At 40.0% G+C, this 19762-nt stretch overlaps 4 protein-coding genes and 1 non-coding gene across 5 annotated transcripts; 3 read left to right on the top strand and 2 right to left on the bottom strand.

Annotated features, from left to right (window-relative positions):
- The first annotated feature begins 350 nt into the window (after positions 1-350).
- On the top strand, positions 351-3958 carry upf3b (UPF3B regulator of nonsense mediated mRNA decay). The gene is made up of 10 exons (XM_050042887.1): positions 351-599; positions 874-980; positions 1072-1178; positions 1277-1375; positions 1641-1751; positions 1867-1910; positions 1998-2186; positions 2276-2433; positions 2516-2834; positions 2915-3958. Exons 1-10 carry the CDS (start codon positions 489-491, stop codon positions 3080-3082), a joined length of 1413 nt encoding a protein of 470 aa, XP_049898844.1. The 5' UTR covers positions 351-488; the 3' UTR covers positions 3083-3958.
- A 1569-nt stretch (positions 3959-5527) lies between these two features.
- rpl39 (ribosomal protein L39) lies at positions 5528-10349 on the top strand. Its single transcript, XM_050042900.1, has 3 exons — positions 5528-5652; positions 5995-6098; positions 10130-10349. The coding sequence occupies exons 1-3, from the start codon at positions 5650-5652 to the stop codon at positions 10176-10178; spliced, it is 156 nt and encodes a 51-aa protein (XP_049898857.1). The 5' UTR covers positions 5528-5649; the 3' UTR covers positions 10179-10349.
- On the top strand, positions 8365-8501 carry LOC126389529 (small nucleolar RNA SNORA69). Its single transcript, XR_007569871.1, has one exon. It is a non-coding gene; the product is annotated as a small nucleolar RNA SNORA69 (small nucleolar RNA).
- Positions 10198-13351, bottom strand: sowahd (sosondowah ankyrin repeat domain family d). Its single transcript, XM_050042896.1, has one exon. The coding sequence runs from the start codon at positions 12908-12910 to the stop codon at positions 11810-11812; it is 1101 nt and encodes a 366-aa protein (XP_049898853.1). The 5' UTR covers positions 12911-13351; the 3' UTR covers positions 10198-11809.
- Positions 13352-13488: 137 nt separating this feature from the next.
- LOC126389297 (securin-like) lies at positions 13489-18448 on the bottom strand. The gene is made up of 6 exons (XM_050042898.1): positions 18309-18448; positions 16666-16758; positions 16427-16563; positions 16236-16323; positions 15652-15813; positions 13489-13626 (listed from the first exon to the last, which is right to left on the bottom strand). Exons 2-6 carry the CDS (start codon positions 16751-16753, stop codon positions 13544-13546), a joined length of 558 nt encoding a protein of 185 aa, XP_049898855.1. The 5' UTR covers positions 16754-16758; positions 18309-18448; the 3' UTR covers positions 13489-13543.
- Positions 18449-19762: the final 1314 nt, after the last annotated feature.

The following is a 19762-nucleotide window of genomic DNA, read 5'->3' as shown; positions in this document are numbered from 1 at the left end:
TTTGGATTAAATTAACATAATGGCATCAGATACTGACTGAGAACTTGCTTAGTCGATGTGACAATTGGTGTCAAATACAATATAAACCGCTCAAAAACATTAACTTAAACTTGCAAGCTTTTATTTTGAAGGGCACCTGAAAAGGGGAAGCTTCATTTTGCTGGTTTCGATGTTCCTTTTTTTATTTATCAAAACGACGAAATATAACATACCAGTCAAATTTCTAACAAACCAACGAAACAGACAGGAACAAATGGACAAAAAATAAATTTAATCATGATTTAAAATTCACTTTATACGCTTCTTTTATACAACAGTTTTCATTCACAGCGCCCCCGCACGGCGGTAAGGCGGAAGTGCAGGCCCAACGGTCAGAGAGGAAGTTAAGGTTAGTTCGTTTGCTACTAGCCGGCTAACTTGCTAAAAAAGTAAACAAGTCTGCGGAATGAGGTGAAATACAACCGCGGGACGAAACTAGCTTTTCAACTATGAAGGAAGACAAGGAAAACGCTCGGCCCAAGGAGAGAAAGGTGGAAATAAAGTGTGAAGATGGAGAAAAGACGGAGAAGTCCAAGGAAAAGAAAGAGGCCATGACAAAGGTAAAACTTGCTAGCTGTGTTAGCTACGGTTGCTACAAACCGTCAGTTATGGATATTTCTAGTTTCATGAAATAACAGGATGTTTTTAATTAGCTTTGTTTTGTCAGATACAACATGCTTAGTCTACTTTTGTAATTTATATAGTGAGGAAGACAAATTTTCACCTGGGCAACCAAAACTTAATGTTATTATTAGTTAACTGTTTTCATTTCCTCAGTCTGACAGTTCTCCCAGTTGTAGTAATATCTTCACCTGTCAAAAATGTTTCCTTTAGATCGTGATCAGACGATTACCACCTAGTCTGACCAAGGAGGAGCTGGAGGAGCAGTTGCAGCCTCTCCCAGAGGTGGACTACCTGGAATTCTTCTCCAATGACACCAGGTGAGTTAGTATAAAGACGCTGCATCATTAAAAAAAAGTCATATAAGTGTCTCCAACGGTGTAACCTGGCATGAGTTTTCTTTCCTTTCAGCCTGTACCCTCACCTCTTTGCAAGGGCTTACATAAACTTCAAAAACCAAGAGGATATTGTTCTCTTCAGAGATCGATTTGATGGATACGTGTTCATTGACAGCAGAGGTATGAAGAGCACACATTTACATCTTAAAAGACAACCTGGAGGATTTTCTCAGACATTAGTTGAGGCTTCATGCTTGTCTTCATGTTGTTTTTAACAGGACAGGAGTATCCTGCCATCGTGGAGTTTGCACCTTTCCAAAAGACGGCCAAGAAAAGAAGCAAGAAGAAGGATGCAAAGTGTGGAACAATTACTGAAGGTAAAGACATTTACTCGTAAAGGTTATGTTAAGATAGAAAAGTAAGATTTGATGATGGTGGAGTTGAGTAGGACTTGGCATTTATTCATCAAAGGGTCCTGTAAAAAGTCTGGATTAATGCTTGTGGTAGTACTGTTCTTAAGATGATGGCTCTGTTTGACCAAAAATAGCTCTAAAATAAGTTGCACCATATTAAGCTACAGATAAGCAGTCTTAACAGGAGCAGCAATATGTCTTTATGTGTATGGTGTATATTTTCTTTCAGATCCTGATTACAAGAAGTTTCTTGAATTTTACAACGGTGATGAAGACAAGTTGGCATCAACACCTGAGACCCTGCTGGAAGAGATTGAGGCAAAGTCAAAGGAACTTGTTGGTAGGTGAACAGTCCCTTAAATTTAAAATATGCACCTGAAAGATCATTGTATGAATATTGAAACAGACACACTGCTGGAGTGATTCATTTAAACATATTTTTTCCCCCCTTCAAGCTAAAAAAACAACTCCTCTGCTGGACTTCCTGAAGAATAAACAGGTAAATTAACATTGTGGTGTTCCTAGTTGTGATTTTTTTAGTTGCATGATGAAAGCTGGCCTCATGTCCTCTTTAAATGCTGTACAGAGAATAAGGGAGGAAAAGAAAGAGGAGAGAAGAAGGAGGGAACTTGAACGCAAGCGTCTGCGTGACGAAGAGCGTCGCAAGTGGAGGGAGGAGGAGAGAAGGAAGCGCAAAGAGGCCGATAAGATGAAGAGACTTGAGAAACCGCTGGAGAAAGATAAGGACCAAGTTAAAGAGGAACCAAAGATTAAGGTATGTGCTGCAGTGGACTGAAGTGATTAAAGATAGTGTGTCATTTTCAATATCTCATAAGAATTTTGTCTTAATTTTCAACTGTGAAGCTGCTGAAGAAGCCAGACAGAGGGGAGGATGCTGATTCTGAGAAGCCCAAGGAAAAGGCCAAGAAGCCAGAGAGGCCAAATAAAGAGGAGAGATCCACAGGGAGCAGTGATCATAAGAGGCGTCAGCACGGTGAAAACAAGGAGGATCGGGGAAGGAAGTTAGTTGGATTCATTTATTTTTTTAAATACATTTCTCACTTTGAGCAGGATGCTTAAACCAGATTTGTGCTTTACACACAGAGGGGACGAAGATGGGAGGAAGGAGTTCAGGGAGCGTGACCCAGATCGAGATAGAGAGCGCGATCGGGAGAAGGAGAGGCGGCAGAGAGAGAAGGAGCGCATCAGGCGACAGGACGAAGATCGGCGGAGAAGGAGGGAACGGCAGGATGGAGAGAATTCGTGCAGGAAACGGGAGGATGAGGTCAAAAAAGATAAAGATCGTGTCTTGGAGAAGAAAAAGGGCGATAACACTGGAGACTCCGCTCACTCTGAGAGGCCGGAGAAACCTGCCAAAGACAAGAAGGACGACAGTGGTAAAAGAGAGCGACTGAGAAATAAGGTAACGACCCCAGCCTCTTAAATCAAGTCATTTTTGTAAGTATTTTCAGTTTGTCTAAGAGAGTTGTTTCTTTGCACCAGGACCGTCCTGCGATTCAGCTGTACCAGCCAGGAGCCAGAAGCCGAAATCGAGGTGGTGGTGGAGGAGGAGGAGGAGGAGGAGGAGGAGGAGGAGGAGGAGAATCCAGCCCCGCTGACAGGAAGCCAGACACTGAGACCCAAAAAGTGGCTGACAAAGGAGACGATTGAGCAGATTTCTACTTATGGCATTTTAAGTTTGGTGAGGAGAGGGGAGACAGGCCTGTGAGGCTCAGAGCAGCGCTGTGGCGCCTCAGGGCGACATGCACTGCATTTCAAGCAGGGCTGCATCCGGCTCTCCCGGTCTCAGAGGCAGAGATGGGATTGTGGAGCCTCTTAGTGCCTGAATGTGACCCTCTTTAGTTTAATTTGTTAGGAGAGGTAACAGTAACCTTTGGAAAGAGTTTGGCTGCAGGGCACATTGGGCGGAGCCAAAGCTTTCTTGGACCACATGAACTCAAAGTGACCTTATTTCAGTATTGTTTCTCCGATGTTAGGTGTCGTACACACGACAACATGTCAGTTCATATCACAGGTGTAAACCTACCAATTACTCAACATGTCAGCATTGCCAAGCCCATCAATATTGTTTCTACACTGTCTCGATATCTGTTGTTGCATTGCCATTTTCAGTTTGAAGTGTACACATTGAAGTTACATCTTACTCTGCCCGGGGGGTTAGACAATCCTAATGTATGTGCAGAGCTTTAATTCAAACCTTTCATGGTCTGTAACTGTAAAACCGCCTCACAGACACAACAGTCTGTGCTCACCTGGTTTGGGATCATGTGTTTTGTTCATACAGTGACCGAGGAGAAATAGCCATTCCTGCCTAGACTGCCATGTGACAGCCTCGCCTGCATGCAGACCTTAATCAGAGATATCAACCTGTGGCCTTTCCCCCTTTTTTCTAATGTGAAACTCCCCTTAAACATTAACGTGTGATGCACTAAACTGAATACAGCATGAGAACACATCCCTGCTGGTGATGCTAACATACAGTTGCTACTTTTGACTGGAAATAAAAGAGGCCTTTGCTAATGTGTACATGTCTTGTTTTTCCTCTTTTAATTTATTTTTGTTTTAAGTTAAAGGCTTTTGAGCTATTTGATAACACTGCACCTCGTCCTCCATTTAACTAGGCTGTGTAGGCCTAATTAGCTGCTGAGAATAGACTTGAATCTTTGGGACTGGGGCAGAAAGTTCCTGTCAGGCCCCTGCTGACCACCTCAGAATACTCCTGTAATATTTAATTATATTTAACATAGTTGAGTATGTATTATTTGAGTACTATATGTGACAAAGGGTCCTTCTCTCATGCCCACATAATGACCTTATGATGCAGATCCAGCTTTAGCCAACTGCTAACAGTGGTGCACATTACCAAACAAATGTGCAATTATTACATTTACCAAAACAAAACTGACATGGAGTAAATCTTGGGTTTTTGTTCGATCTTTTAGTCCAAAACATTTTGATCTGTTCATATAAACAGTCACACTGAATACATTTTACTTTTTTGGTATCCGAATATTCTCCAGATATCCCATCAGTAATGGGAAATAGGACTTAATCAGAAGGGATTAGCCCCTGGCAGTTGTGGAAGCAGAACTCAGATCCTAATGTATATGTAGTTACTGGTATACCAAGATATAAAAAGTACTGAAGTACACCATTAAAGTGTCAAAAGTAGAAGCACCCACATAGATGGCTCTTTTCAAAGTTTCATTTAATGCATTAAGTTGAGTTTCAGTATTGCAGCAGATGGAAGTGGAGCCAGTTTTAACCACTTTAAATATTGTTGGCTACTCTCATCTGTAGTAATGTATCTTTTTAATGAGCTTTTCATTGTTTTTTTTATGTTTATTTTTATCTGCAAAGTAGCTACAGCTGTCAGAGGAGTAAACACTGCAATGATTCCCTCTGAATTGTAGTGGAGTATAAGCATTAAGTAGCATGAAATATACTCAAGTATAGTGCATACACCTCAGGATTGTATATAAGCTTTTGTATTACCAGTGTTCACACAATGCATCTGGTGGTTAATACATTCAGTTTGCGTACAAAGTCGAAAGCGATGATTGTAAACCATAAATGAGAATAATGTAATAAATGAGCAAAATCTTCAGTAATAAATGAAATCATACAAAACCAAATAAATAAAACAGAATAAAATAAAGCCACAAGTATGAGCACACACAATTAGGGGTGTAGCTAATTGGTCATAAAGCTGTAAGATATGCATTAATCAGTCGCTTTAGTCATTTTTTTATGACATATTTTTAAGTTTTATATTGTTTTTTTTTTTTTTAAATATTATTAATTTCAAAAAGCAACTCTCTGATTTGTTGGGCAGCATCACCATCAAGAGTCTGGTCTGTCTATTAATATTTTGCAGGTGGTACTGCTAAGTGAATGTCTAATTAAAGTATTGTTGAATTTTTTTTGTCCATAACTGAGATTCCATCCACATTAATGCTGTAACTGACTACAGTAATATTGTCATACATATTTGAGTTGCAGTGTGATGAGGTTATGAAGCCAGTTGGCAGAATTGTATTAAAGTAATCGCATCAAACCTGAAGCTCCTCAGGTGTAGTAACCCAACTCGCCTCGTGGTGTCGCTGTGTGTAGAACTCGCAGCCCGCTCGGCGGACGCTGATTGGATAAAAGAGCCGACGTCACTTCCTTCTTCCTCTTCTACTACCGCCATAGTTCGTGAGAGGACTGTGGACAAAATGGTAAATACAAAATCTTTAACCATCCGTGTCAGCAGCCCCTGTAAACCTGTACAGATGTATTGTATGATTAATAAATATCTCAGTGGTGCCTTATAAATCTGTATGTCGTGTAAAAAGAAGGAATATGAGCGTATTAAAGTTGCTCGATGATGCTAGCCGGTATCCACTCTGTAGAGCTACGCATGTTAGCCTGTAACTTCCTTCATATGGGTTACCTGCTAGCTTGTTCAGTTTTACGTTATTTGCCTTGAATATGTTCCTTTTGAATGTAGCACTCATTTCATAAAAGGTAGAAATATTGTGCATTGATGTGGTATTAACGGCGCTCTCTGTTGTTTGTAGTCGTCCCACAAGACTTTCAGGATCAAGCGCTTCCTCGCCAAGAAGCAGAAACAGAACAGGCCCATTCCCCAGTGGATCAGAATGAAGACTGGCAACAAGATCAGGTCAGTTTCTAATGTGTGTTATTGTGTGCAGAGAACCGTATTAAGTAGGGATGCTGTGTGCTGAAGGCTAACAGTCTGTGCATGTGGACGCTGCGTGTGTATATGACTAGATAAGGTGTACCTGTATTGATCCTCTGTGGGGACATCAGGCTTTTACAACAGAATGAACAGAAGAACAAGCAAGTACAGAAAGAAGTAGATTATTTAAAATTAGAATAGAACAAAAACAAACAATTCAACATTTGGAGGCAAATAATAGGGTGGAGTGACAGTGGTGTGATCAGTAGCTGCAGACTTAGTAAGTCAATGTAAACGGTACACCTGATTAAAGTACGACTAAGTAATGGTGTTCAGTGTTTGTATTAATATAATAGAATGTAATGCAATAGTCAGTTTTATATTAACATAATATAGTATAACATGGTTTATGATATAGTAAAGGATGAGAAATAGCAAAAGTCGAATTGTCATGACACATTTTAATGTAAAGTATAGTACCTCAATATAACATTGTATATAGTGCAGCAATAGCACATACTTTAAAGAATATCCTAGTGTGTTGAGCCCCAGTAATTCATTCCTATTTATACCATTTGTAGGGCTGCCACGATTAGTCGACTAATCGATGACTAATCGACTATTAAAATAATCGATGACTTTTAGTAGTTGACTAATCGGTTTGAGTCATTTTTCATAGAAAAGTACTATAAAAGTACCCCAAAATACTCTTACTGCAGCTTCTTACTTTCAGATATTGGCAGCTTTACACACTCTCCCGTGACGGTGAACTAAAACCCTTTGGCGTGAGTAAGAAACAAGACATTAGATGACGTAATTTTGGGTTTGGGAGAGACAGACCGACATTTTTCAACATTTTAACACATTTTTCGATGAAATGATTAGTTGACTAATCGAAGAAATAATCGACAGATTAGTCGACAATGAAAATAATTGTTAGTGGCAGCCCTAACCATTTGCCAGTTAATGAGGTACATTTACTTGCGTTAATACACTCTACCAGAATAACTGTGCAGTAATTCCCATCTTTCATTTTAATGTTCAGTTAGGATGAAAAAGATGCTCACAAACACTGTCAGGATAGGAAGTTACTAAATGACAACACACAATGGACTACTCTCGATAGTAAATTTATTTCAATGTTTGATGCAGAATACAGGTGTTTTGCACAATTTCTCAGATACTGGGCATTTTGTCCATTACACATATATTTATATTTACAAGTTAGGGCTACACAAGCACCAAAAAACAAAGATAATGCAATATGAGTCACAGTTTTAGTGGGAATGGTAATTGTACATGTCACTTTCACTTGGAGAATAAAAACAGCCAAAGAGGCATGTTACCTTACCACTATAATATGATGTGTATATATGTGTCTCTTTAGCACCACAATGCTTCATTTACAATGATATATTGTGACATATTTTACCTTTTTTATTAAAAAAAAACTGCATCTCCTGCGGTTTTGATACCACACTACTGTGATTTTGATAATATTTCGATTAATTGTGCAGCCACGTCATGAGAGGCCAAGTCACTGCAGCTCCATTAAGTGCTAGACGTATTCACCATGTACACTCAGTTGCCATTTTATTAGGTACACATATCTCAAATGAATGCACTCTTTATACAACAGTCCTGCTCTTAATCTGACCTCCATGTAAGTTACAATGTTCAGTTTCTGCTAAGACTGTTCAGAGTGGTCTTTATTCAGTGTTATGATCATTTTAGAGGCTGCAGTTGCTAGTGTGTGGTGGTGTTGACTTGTGCTGTCATATTGAGATGTTTTACATTAAAGAGAGTCAGCTAAATGTTAAACAATATCATAATGTGACATAATTCAACAGCACCACAAACTCCAGCCTCCAAAATGGTCATTAAAGAGAACATATGGGCTGTTGTATTATATTGCATTACTTGCTCTCTGGAGATTTACTGTTATAAACTGACAATTGTATGTTTACGTAAAACCTATGTAATAGCCTGTTATATTCAGTTGCGCATAACATGCACTTAGATAATTTCAGCAGTACAATTAAATGAGCATTCAAAAGAAGAAATGTCCTTCAGAGGTTTGCAGGATTGTCCAACCTTCTACTCGAGAGCTTGTCTGTTTTCTAATGGGTTTAAAATTGCACCTCAGTACTGTTTCATTGTCAAGCTGCCTCTGAGCTCTCTGTTATCACTAAGTGCAGAGATGTATGACTGACTAATGCGAGGAAGGAACAGGAACTTCATGTCATGTAAAGCAGGTCTGCAATTGCAGCACTCCGTTGCAGTAGAGTGCTGTCATTAACCCTGCTGAGAGCATCTTTCTGCTACAGAGCTCTGACTCCTGCTCACTGTGGTGGTGATTAGGAGGCTCTCTGTAGCCGAACATTTCACTGTTTGCCCAATCGGCTGATGTGCCCACTTAATTGCTTTCCTGAAGGATTTCCATGGTATTTCTTTTCTGGAATTACTGAGGTCTGGAACAATTTCCACAATGGCCTCAGTGATTTAGTGCCAGTGGAAAGAGATTATATATGTAATTGTTTCTTCAGAGGGGGATTTACAAGTAGATTTACAGTCGCTTTAAATGTTGTTATTGCAGTGACTTTAGTGATAGTGTGTATCAAACCGACTGTTTCTATCAGGACGTGGTGTCAGTTTGTAGCCTCTGAAATCAGAGCAGCACCAACAGAATTTGCATAGTTTCAGCTGAACCCTTGAACCTGCCCTTAATTTTACTTTTCTGTATTTGAATGAGAAGCCTGGTATCATGTTAAATAGTTTTCGACTACCCAGTTAGTCCTGACATGTCCAAGAGAACACCATTAATACAGGACATAATTACAACCTGTAAAATCAATGAGGCTTGGGCCTGAACATAAATTTCCAGACCTGTGTAGTAATAGGTGGATTCTATCTTTGTTAGTTAAGCTCTTGCCATTGAAATAAGACTTAAAGGGAAACTGCTTTTGAACCTAGACCCTACTTTCCCATGGTTTTGTGTCTTAAGTTATTAAGGGAGACAACAATTTTTCGTCCAGTATTGAGAGACTGCCGTGGCGGAATAGGCTGCAAAGTAAACCCTAAGAGCAATAGTGCATCGTCAATTTATGTCCATTAAAAATGCTTGTTTTTGCCACAAGTGTCTGATGACATTATGAAAAGGACCCTATGGAGAAGTTAAACATTTTTCCTCGCACTTTGCTGATCCATTTGTTATTTTGGCAAAGTCTTGCTCAAGGAGAAGTCTTGTGAAATCTTGTGAGATGTTGCAGGAAACAACGGTGGAAACGTTGACAGTTGGGAGAGAGGAGTGCCTGGGAGAGTTTGACTGAGAACAGAAAGCGTAGCATAGTGTTTAAAAGATTTTCAGTGCCATGGCTAAATGTTCGACTGATTTAGATGATGAGGAATGTTAGATTTCAGAACGCGACTTCTCCTTGAGCAAGACGTGGTTACACACATTAAAAACAGATCAGATCAGTGAAAGGCAAGGAAAAGGTTTCACTTCTCTGTAGGGTCCTTTCTGTAATGTAGTCAGACACTTCAAAGCACTTTAAGGAGACATAAATTGACGCTGCACAATTGCCCTCAGGAACTACATTGCAGCCTGTTTCACTGGTGTGGCTGCCATGCTCTTGTCAATACTGGACCAATCTCAACAATGGTTCCCTTCAGTCATATAGACACAAAACCATGGGAAAACTAGGTTCAAAAATTCTAATGTGTCCCTTTAATTGCAAAAATGGCACAACCAATAGACGACAGAGGAGATCACTGCAAGATACATTTTCTGCCTCAGTGTTTATCATGAACATGGAAACCACAGTTTGACAGCATAGCTCAGGGTGGAGTTTTTAATCTCTTAAAATGTTATGACAAGCTTTACTACTTAGACTCGATCTTAGTTCAGCTGTCATGTGTTGTCACTGAATATAAATTCATCGCTCTTTTGCGCCCTGTTTTATAGTTTATTTGTCATCATGACATCATCTGAAATTTGTTGTTCATGTCTTTAGGTACAACTCCAAGAGGAGACACTGGAGGAGGACCAAGCTGGGCCTGTAAACATGAGGGTCCCAGGATCCCAGAGTCCCTCCATCCCAACATCTGCCAGGACCTCCAGCTGCTGGGCCTGACCGCGGGGAGGGAGCCATGTTATCTGGAGCAGCAGTCGTTTTGTACAGAAACTCTGGTTGTGCTCATGTTTGACAATAAAAGATCTGTGATCAAACTTGATACGAGGCTGTTTTTGTAATCCATCTACTAGTTGAGTGTTTTTCTGAGGCAAACCAAACATGGCATGGGGAGGGGTGGTGCTGACACAGCTCTGCATAAACAGAAGTACTCACTCTGAAGGGGTCTCACTCTTGGCCACACAGCAAATACTTTGTGAATCACTGTTTCATGGAAGATTGTGGTCAGAATATGAGCTCTGGCTTTGTTGCTTGTGCCAAACACAGCACTGCTATTCAAGGAGCCTAATGTAGTAGCAGGACAAACTATATGTTTACTTAAAGTGTTAAAAACTGGGGGAAAACATACACCACGTCAGTAAACGCTTACATTTGTGTACACAAGCAGAACTGGGTCAGCGGCAAGACATGTTTAGAATAAACTCCGTATGTGTATTAAGTGTTTTATTAAAGTGGGGTTCAGTGAAAGTTAATGCAGAGTAATGTACTCGTGCCAGTACTCAAACCAGATGAAACTCTGAGACCATCTGAAAAGCAATATTGACACTGAGTGGATTATTGGTGAAACTGCAGTATCTCCTTTTTGGCTTGAGTCCAGTTAATCCTTTGAAACCCTGTAGCAACATCACTTTTCCTGTGCTGCTTTCAGACGCCATAGTAAATATTCAAAGCTTTGAACCCTGAGCAAATTGGTGCAGTTTCTTTGAAGAACGTGGGGAAAAAGACAAAGAGCAGCTTGGTAGGAAATGTTCCACAAATTGGAAAAAAATAATAGATTTAGAACAATATTTTTTAAAAAGCTAGGGGATTAAAGACCAGCTAGGGTAAAAAATATGTATTTAAAATAATGATAAAAAAATTGTTGGTCTTTTCCTGGTCGTATATACTTTTTATTATTTACTTTACTAATTTCCTTTTAATTTTTTTTTATCTTTTACTACGTTCTTGCCGTTTTTTGGGTTATTTCTTTTAACTGCCTTCATCCCATGTTTTTGAAGGAACCCACGCCAGTGTGCTCAGGTTTCAGAGGGTGAATATGTATTTGGTGACCCTCTCACAAGAGGACATGAGTCATGAGCAGTTTCATTTGAAGGATTTTTAGAAGCTTTAAAATGGAAAATATCAAGTATTTGACAAGGAAAACATTTCAAGAAAAAAGCTTATCCTTTTGTTCACTGATAATATATCCAGCCATTTCTGCCTGTAATTAAAGCCTGAAAACCTGTTTTCTTAAAAATCTGCAAGTAGGCCTACAGCAGGAAATTTTAGTCTGTTTCCAACAGAGAACTTGTTTTAAAGAATATATTACAAATTGCTGTTTGTCTTAAAAGGTCAAACCTGGTTGTTGCTGTCGAAAAAAATAATTTTGATTAAACAAACATTCACCCTGGCTTGTCCCACTGTAAGGACTCATTCATAGGCAGAAATGACTTGGTAATGACTTGGTAAGGAGTCTCTGAGAGTGAAGTAATGCACATATTTGGAGGCTTGTGTCATAATCACTCAGCCTTTGCTTCCAAAAAATGAAAACGAGGGCAGCAGCTTCCTTAAAGACCCAAGCCTCCAGCCGCCTGCTCTCTTAGTCCGGTCACACGAGTCCACCTCATCTGTCCCTCCATGATCCACCTCATCATATGCAGCAGAGTTCATGGCACCAGCACCAGCGCTGTTATTGTTGACGTTCCTGTTGACATTTAGTGGCGCACACGCACAGCTGTGCTCATCGTCCCAGGTCCCCAGCAGCTCCTTCATCTCCAGCGGGGCGTCTCCCTGCAGATACTGCCACGGTCTCTTCCCATTGTAATCCATGGCATCGACGTTGGCGCTGAAAGCTCCCACCAGCAGCTTGACGACCATGTACTGTCTGTGCATGCTGGCGACGTGCAGCGGGGTGAGCCCGCCGCTGCCCCGCACGTTCACATTCACCGGGATCCCCGCGCTCTCCGCGTACCGCAAAAGTTTGAGCAGAGTCTCGTCCTGTCCTCTCTTGGCCAGCCAGTGCAGCACCGAGTACCCGCTGATAAAATCCCTCCTGGTCAGCAGATGGGGGTCCTCTGAGATGAAGTCCAGGATGGTCTCATAGCTGCCCTCCACTGCAGAAAGCATCCACGCGTGCTCCATCGGGTACAGAGCCCAGCTCGCGTCCTGCTCAGAGGACACGCTGGGAGTGTGTGACAGCACGCTGCTGAAGCCGCTGTGTGACGGGTTGCTCAAAAGCAGCTCCTTCAGGTACTTTTTACGCATAGCGGGTGTGATACAGACTCTCTCCGGAGGCCCCCTGTCCTCAGAGCCTCCGGGCGCGGAGCTGTCAGTGACCTCATGCTGCCTCTGCAGCCGCGACCTACGCTGGAAAGCACTGGGCATGACCTGAATGCCATACCGCGAGAGTCGCTCCACAACGGTGCCCTGTTTGGACCTCCCGCTGCCGTGGGCGTCAGTGTCACTGACAGCTGGTTCACATCCAACATCATCCGATCTGTTCTCATACATGCCTCCCTGCACGATGACTCCGAGGCTACTTCCTTTATTTAGACAACACCCCGAAGATAGCAGTATCAGGCTAGAAACTGGGAACCATTTCCCTCGACTCATTCCCTGTGTCATAGGAGCAAACAGTCTATTTTTAATATATATGTACACACATCTAAATCATTTTGGTAATGCGCAAACATGCAATTTTAAGCATCTTAACTGCAAAATGACCAAGTTCCTCTTTTTGTAAGCACAAGTAAGACGTTTAAATGCATTACCTCTTCCAAAAAACACCTTAAAAACAATTGTTTAACTCAGTCCTGTGTGCACCCGGTTGATCCCGCGCCAATGTTACTCACCTGTTCTGTGTCCAAAGCGCACACCGACTCTCCAGCTGTGTCTGCTATTAACCATTAAGCGCCTCACTCTTTGTCAAACATATTTGGTCCATTGATAAAACACTTAAAGTATTTCTCCTACATACCGAGCTACAGACGCATACCGCGAGTCTCCCTTCCTTTACAAGAGGAACTGAGACAAAGTTCATTCTAATCTCAGGCAAAACCAATGGCGAGAATCCCTCACATGTGACCACTGATGGACTTCAAAAGCAGGAAGTAAGTACAATGCTCACTCCCCTGATAGTCTCACAGCCTGTCACCAGCCATGAATCATCACTGCAAAGCAAATAAAGAGATAGCGCAGACAGATAAAAGATAAAACAACTTTATTTCAGTAAAAAATGTCAGAATTACGCATTAATATTCAGTCAGTAGAAGACTCTGGGGGGAGCTCAACAGTCAGCTCATCAAGTGTTTGAAGGAAGGCGTCCAGCTCGGGGCAGTAATCTGGAGAGGGGAGATACAGTCAAGTTAATGATACCTGTGGTTAATGATACTTGTAGTTTCAAACCTGTGCCCTGTACTTAATGGCTGCAGCTGCCAGGCAATGGTAACTTCTTATTTAGTGCTGCATGTTGCCTTTGAAATCATCATTCATATCAGATAACAATTTACTCATTAAAACTTGTTCCTCCACATAATGACTCTGGTTATTTTTTACAGTTAACAAAAAAAAAAAAAAAAAAAAAAAAAGTACAGTGAATTTCTGACAGCATATGGCACAATTAATTTGCAACAAAGTGGCTTCAATGAAAACTTTAGAAGTCTGGATTATTCACCATAACAAGGGCACTGTGTCTGAGAAGTCACGCTGTATATATTTTAAATAGGACAAACAGAAAGTTCAAGGTCCACACAGTCAGCGTCACACTTGCGTTTGGCCATGTCGTCAAGTGAGTTTGCCGTCTGTCAAGTATTTGTCCGTTTGTCACTCACTCTACAGCAGGAGAACACACTTCAAAATGAAAGCTGTGTGCTGGAAATTATCTGTACTTAAAAATAATGTTTTTTTTAAACAAACTTGACAAGTTTGCAAGTCACTTGTGGTCCATTCAGGGGAGGACCCACCAGTTAGAAACCAGTGCACTAGAGGGGACACCAGAGGACTCAGACTGGGCTCAACAATAAGGATCGCCTGTAGCAAGTTAAGTGCCAGGGGAGGTTAGTATATTTAGCAACTCACTTGCCTGATAAGCAAGAGGTGAAAAAACTAATTAAAAAGCATTGTTTTTAAAGCTGATGTAAGTAGCTAAGGAGTGAGCCATCTTGCTTCCCTCTCATCTCTGTTCACAGCTGCATGTGCGCAGTATCAGTCAGGCACTCATGAGAAAATGGCCATGGTTAAGGACAAAGTTTATGAGCAAAAGTGAGCATTTCAGTTATCCTGGAAACAGACGTTTAGGTGGTGTTAAAGGAGGTGGGCAAAACTTATTCCAAGCATGTCAAGTTTCTGAAAAATGTGATAACTGCTAATAAATAAAAAAACAGTAGGGGTTAGTAAAAACTGACTTCAGGGAAGAAAATGTCTTTAGTTTCCCCAGGCAAATGAAAAAACAAACAAAAAAACACATTAATGCTGCATCCTGAACATGGCAACACTAAAGGACGTTACTGTATTGTTAATTCTGAGATCAAGGCAAAAAATAGTGGCGCCATCAGAGATGATAAAACAAGCACATCCTGACAACAACAAGAATGGATCTCTCGCTCAGCCAGTGTTCACTGCCCCTCCTGCTCATGTGCATATGGCATCTGGCCAACACCTCACAGTAATTTCTGAGGATGTGCACAACCCAACGTTCCAAACAACAAGGCGGAGGCATAATACACAAGGCAGCCATCATGCACACACAAACACATGGTGAAAAATCAAGTATCTCTCTGGCTTAACACTATACATCAAGGTTGGGCATCACACAACAGGAGAACACAAATGTGCAAGTGGTCAGATGTTACCATAACGATAGGGGTGATATTTGATCATCATAGAGAAATGTCGCAAATCAGTCAGACCGTTTTATAGCAATTCTGGATACACTGATTTGTGCATGGATTCGTTGGGTATTTACTTTTACGTACCAGCAAAACCAGACAATCCTATCTGATTATTTCATCCATAAACAATTTTTTGATCGATTGTTCCAGAAATCTACTATAATAACAGTAACAAATGTCATGACATCATGTTACATATACTTATGGATGGGTTCACGCAAGATTTCATCGTGGATTGTGATTTAAAAAAACAAACAACAAAACACAATAAGTTGATCATGGTGAATTTCCATTATTGGGATAATTGTAAATATTGTGTCCAGCAGTGCCCAAAGAGACTGCTGAGCAACAAATGATAAGAGACTCTGCAAAAACAGACTGCATGACCAGCAAACTTAAAAAAAATCTTAATCAAGAAATATGTTTTCAAACCCAAACAGTAAGTGTGGCTGCAGCCCTGTTAGGAAGTCGGGATACCTGAACATTTTGGCATCTTTACAGGTGACAGGTCTGGGAGTGGATCAAACTTTTCCAGCTCCTCTTCACACAGATGTGAAGCTTGTGGGAAACAGGCCAGTCCAGGCAGGGCAAAGCCACTGAGAGGGATCAGATCCTCAGGTATGCCATACTTCTCAAACTCTGGAAAAATACACATCAAATCACATGTTTTAGATCAAATGTTTTAAAACATTGTAGGAAAGAAAAGGGGCACAAGATCGGTGGATGAACCTTATACACAGAGTCCGTAATATATTTGGCACATGCACGTTCTTATATACAGATGAGCCTCAGTGGGTTGAGTCCTGAGGGAATAAATCATGAATGAACTCAAAGGAAGCAAAGCTAATGTGCTGCTGCAGTGGGATTTATACAGAAAATGTCCATGTCATTTCTGATTGAGCAGCATTTACAACTAATACATATAACTGAAACGTGATTGTACAGCTGATTATAGTGTGATGGTACATATAGACTTTTCTTTAAACTGTGCCTTTTATAACTATACAATTTTGAAATACGACCTTCTCTGCAAGCAGTGAGAACTGCGGTGTGATAGTCACCTAGTGGGTCATAAGGGATGAACTTCTCAATTTCTGGATATTCCTCCACTTTGGTCTTCTGGTCTGAAGCATGTTTGACTTTAGTTTCCTGTGGGGAACAAAAACGTTTTTACATGTAGAGGTTAGAGCACAACAATCCCATTATAGTCTGGCAATACTTTTAGAATATAACTATGATGCTTTATTCCAACCTGTGGCTTTAGGAGTTTCTTCTCTTGTGTGTTTACAGCAGGGGTTGAGACTTTTTTGTTGACAGCTCCAAACGCCTTACGACCAGATGGCAGAGGGGTGTGTAAGGTTTTGGCAGTCATAGGGGATAAGAGTTTCTCTAGAGGGGGAAAAAATGAAAGCTTAATGCATATTGTCATACAGACCAATACTACTGCTAGAAAAATAATTATATGTATGCACACGGTTGGCATTTCCATACCTGGAGCAGACTGAAGCCGCTGTCGCATCTTCAGAGATGGCGGATGAAGACATGCATTTTCTCGCTCTGCAAAGATTATGTTGGCCATTTTACCTGAAAAGACAACCAGATATTATATCATATATCTATTGTTACATATTAAAAACCATCACAATGGAAGAGGCCTTTCTGTGGCAGCTGTTTTGACACATTGTAAGTACACAGGTGTAATTGCTGTATTTGCAGGGCCATGGTATTGTGCATGCGGGCTCATGGGACACTGTAATGCAACCAAGCCATCATTAATGTTTTTAGGGCTGAAACAAATAAAGTAATTAATAAATCAGCAGAAAATAATCATCTATTTTGATAATCAATTAACATTTTCAGCCGTATACCAAGCAAAAATGTGAAATAATCCACAGTTCCAGCTTTTCATTGTCATATATTTCAGTAGTTTCTACTGTTGTATGAAACAAGTAAATTGAAGATGTCACTTTGGGCTCTGGGATTGGGCATAATCATTTCTCTAACAAACATTCTATGAACAAATAATTAGGAACATTAAATCAATTAAAAAACATTAGTTGCTTCCCTGAATGCTGGTAAAAGTTTCTTCTTCACTTTGAGTAGTTTGACAAAATAAAGTACCAAATCAAGAGACACATACTAGCTTTAAACGGCATCTCAGGTCTTTATCAAAAGGTAATTTATGATAACTGAGCAGACGCAATCTGCTGATTAAGAAGGGGTTGAAACTCTGGAAAAAAGCTAGCAAGTGGACTTCAAGTCAAGATTTTATTTTGTCATTTTAGTATGTTATCTTAATTGAGCACAGATATACTTCATGTTATAAGGTTAATCAAAAACAAACAACATATTACATTGAGTTCTGGCACCTTCACAGGAAAACTGTGTTTCCAATGGATCAGGTCATGTGAAATCAAAACTAGAGTGAAAGGTCTTGGTGCTAATAGCCACTATGGCTGGTAGCCAGCCTGTGTTTACTCAGCCTCCGACATTAAACATTCAAGTAACAGTAAAGTGTACTGCGACTAATAGCCAACCTGGCAGTGTTACAGCACTAATAGCTGTAGCTACCACTAATGAATGACACAGGTCCTGTGCTGAGGGCTGAAATAAAAGCTGGCTGTCTCTCTGTTTGTAGATAAACGTTAGCACTTTGACTTCACGTTGTTGTCGTGCTGCATGCTCTGTCTTAAGACACAATTTATTAACGTTCGTAAGATTTCTGTTTGTCATGGCGACCAGTTAAAGAAACGTTACAGAACGTCTGTGAAACGTTTGCAAACATAACGGTCGGGAACGTTTGTCAATCATCATGATGCTAACATCATCTTCGCAGTTTCTTTATAAGAAACTTCGGCTTAGGTTAACGTTTGGCAAGCAAACACACAGCCATTTTACAGCTAATTAAAGTTAACGTCGACTGACTTATTGCTATCTTAATTAGGTCAAGTTAACAGCCTTTGATGTGCGAAAGATGAGGATACATACTCAATATCTGACCGAATTTAGCTAAGCTAGCTAGCTAACGTTAGTGACGTCCCGTTTTCGTAGAGCTATAAAACCTAAAGGTATTTGTTAAAAGTGCTGATAAACTCAACAATAACCTAGATACACCGGTGTTAACGTAACATTACCTCGGTCAGATGTGCTAAACGCCGTTGGTTGTTGTTGTTGTTGTTTCGCTCTCACACCGGAAAGTTGTTATGGTTTGGTTCGGACGGACCGCGCTTCCGTTTTAAATTCACTGCCTTCTTCCTATTGGTCGCTGAAGCACACGTGACTTCAGTGGGCGTTACCCAAAATAATGTACACTAACGTTACAATTTTTATACAGTCTATGGTTACAACACAGCTAAAATATACAATAGCGTCATTATACACAGAGATGCAACTGTCATCATAATCAGCCTTACTTCCTTATATGATGAAACACCTCATGTGTTTATGAAGTCATATCGTTGTCATCTATATGTTGCTTTTATATTCAGTATTTCCCGTGGTGAATACAGATTATAGTACTGATATAACTGAGGGAACTGCGAGACAGATAAATAACAATGAAAGACAAAACCATTATAATAATAAAAAAGTTAATAATACGTGACATTTGAATACAGATACAAAATAGAATTAAAAAATCATGTGACATTTGAATACAGATCACAGTATTAATATAACTGAGCTAACTGCAAGTCAGAGATAAATAACAATGAAAGACAAAAATAATAATAATAATAATAAATGTTTCAAAAAAATTTAATAAAAAAAGTTTAATAAAAAGAACAAAATACAAGTGGTCATTTAGTTACGAAAGGGGATTAGGGCCACTGTGGGGGGGGGGGGGGGGGGGGTGAAAATATATTCACAAATATTCAAATCTAAATGAAACCTTTGGTGTAAGAAGTCATTATATATGTAAATCTCATTCATCATTTTAAGCTGAACTTCTTTAGCCTTGGGTTGAATTGGTAAAGAGAGGTATCTGGGTCTTATTTTAACTGTCAGATTACTGCTGTGTTTTTGGAACATATGTTTTTAATCGTGATGGGAAACAAACTAAAGTGAGAACATTACTTGATAATTTATTATTGCTTTTTTTTTTATCTAAAAGAAAATTACATCCATCTATTACTTATGAAGGATTTTGTGGAATAACCGCAGAATAAAACAGCATGCCTCTAATTAGCTTGTGGAATTGCCTTAATTACTGTGTTACATTGCCTGTCAGTACAACCCAAGATTGTATTTTCTCACAACACTGACACAACATACACAACAACATATGTTAAAATGCTGCCATGATTATCTAATAAATGAATAATGGACCAGACACCCCTCTCCATCCATTCCTTGTGATAAAATGATTTTTTTTTTAATTAAAATACTTCTATTATTCCAAATAGAAACCGTGTGTGAGGTAAAGTTATACTCTATCAATTTCCAATAATCTCCGTTTGTAACGTTCATTGACTGCGGCTCACTTCACACTGGACGACACCATGAACGCATCCCGTGGGGGAGCTCAGTAGGTAGAGCTCATCTTTTAATCATAAAAATTCGGAAGTTTTTTTCCCAAACACGAATTGGA

Source organism: Epinephelus moara, chromosome 4 (assembly GCF_006386435.1).
Source record: "Epinephelus moara isolate mb chromosome 4, YSFRI_EMoa_1.0, whole genome shotgun sequence".
In the NCBI taxonomy this organism is placed as follows: domain Eukaryota; kingdom Metazoa; phylum Chordata; class Actinopteri; order Perciformes; family Serranidae; genus Epinephelus; species Epinephelus moara.
The sequence above is the reverse complement of the archived record's forward strand: the minus strand, read 5'-3'. Positions and strand labels throughout refer to the sequence as shown.

Excerpts from the sequence above, each read along its gene's own strand:
- upf3b (XM_050042887.1), top strand. The coding sequence starts at position 489 with ATGAAGGAAGACAAGGAAAACGCTCGGCCCAAGGAGAGAAAGGTGGAA. Across the intron at positions 1,376-1,640 it reads GTGTGGAACAATTACTGAAG|ATCCTGATTACAAGAAGTTT; the intron begins GTAAAGACATTT and ends ATTTTCTTTCAG. Across the intron at positions 2,835-2,914 it reads GAGAGCGACTGAGAAATAAG|GACCGTCCTGCGATTCAGCT; the intron begins GTAACGACCCCA and ends TCTTTGCACCAG.
- rpl39 (XM_050042900.1), top strand. Across the intron at positions 6,099-10,129 it reads AAGACTGGCAACAAGATCAG|GTACAACTCCAAGAGGAGAC; the intron begins GTCAGTTTCTAA and ends TCATGTCTTTAG.
- sowahd (XM_050042896.1), bottom strand. The coding sequence starts at position 12,910 with ATGACACAGGGAATGAGTCGAGGGAAATGGTTCCCAGTTTCTAGCCTG.
- LOC126389297 (XM_050042898.1), bottom strand. The coding sequence starts at position 16,753 with ATGGCCAACATAATCTTTGCAGAGCGAGAAAATGCATGTCTTCATCCG. Across the intron at positions 15,814-16,235 it reads CATCCCTTATGACCCACTAG|AGTTTGAGAAGTATGGCATA; the intron begins GTGACTATCACA and ends GTATTTTTCCAG. Across the intron at positions 13,627-15,651 it reads AAAGATGCCAAAATGTTCAG|ATTACTGCCCCGAGCTGGAC; the intron begins GTATCCCGACTT and ends TCCCCTCTCCAG.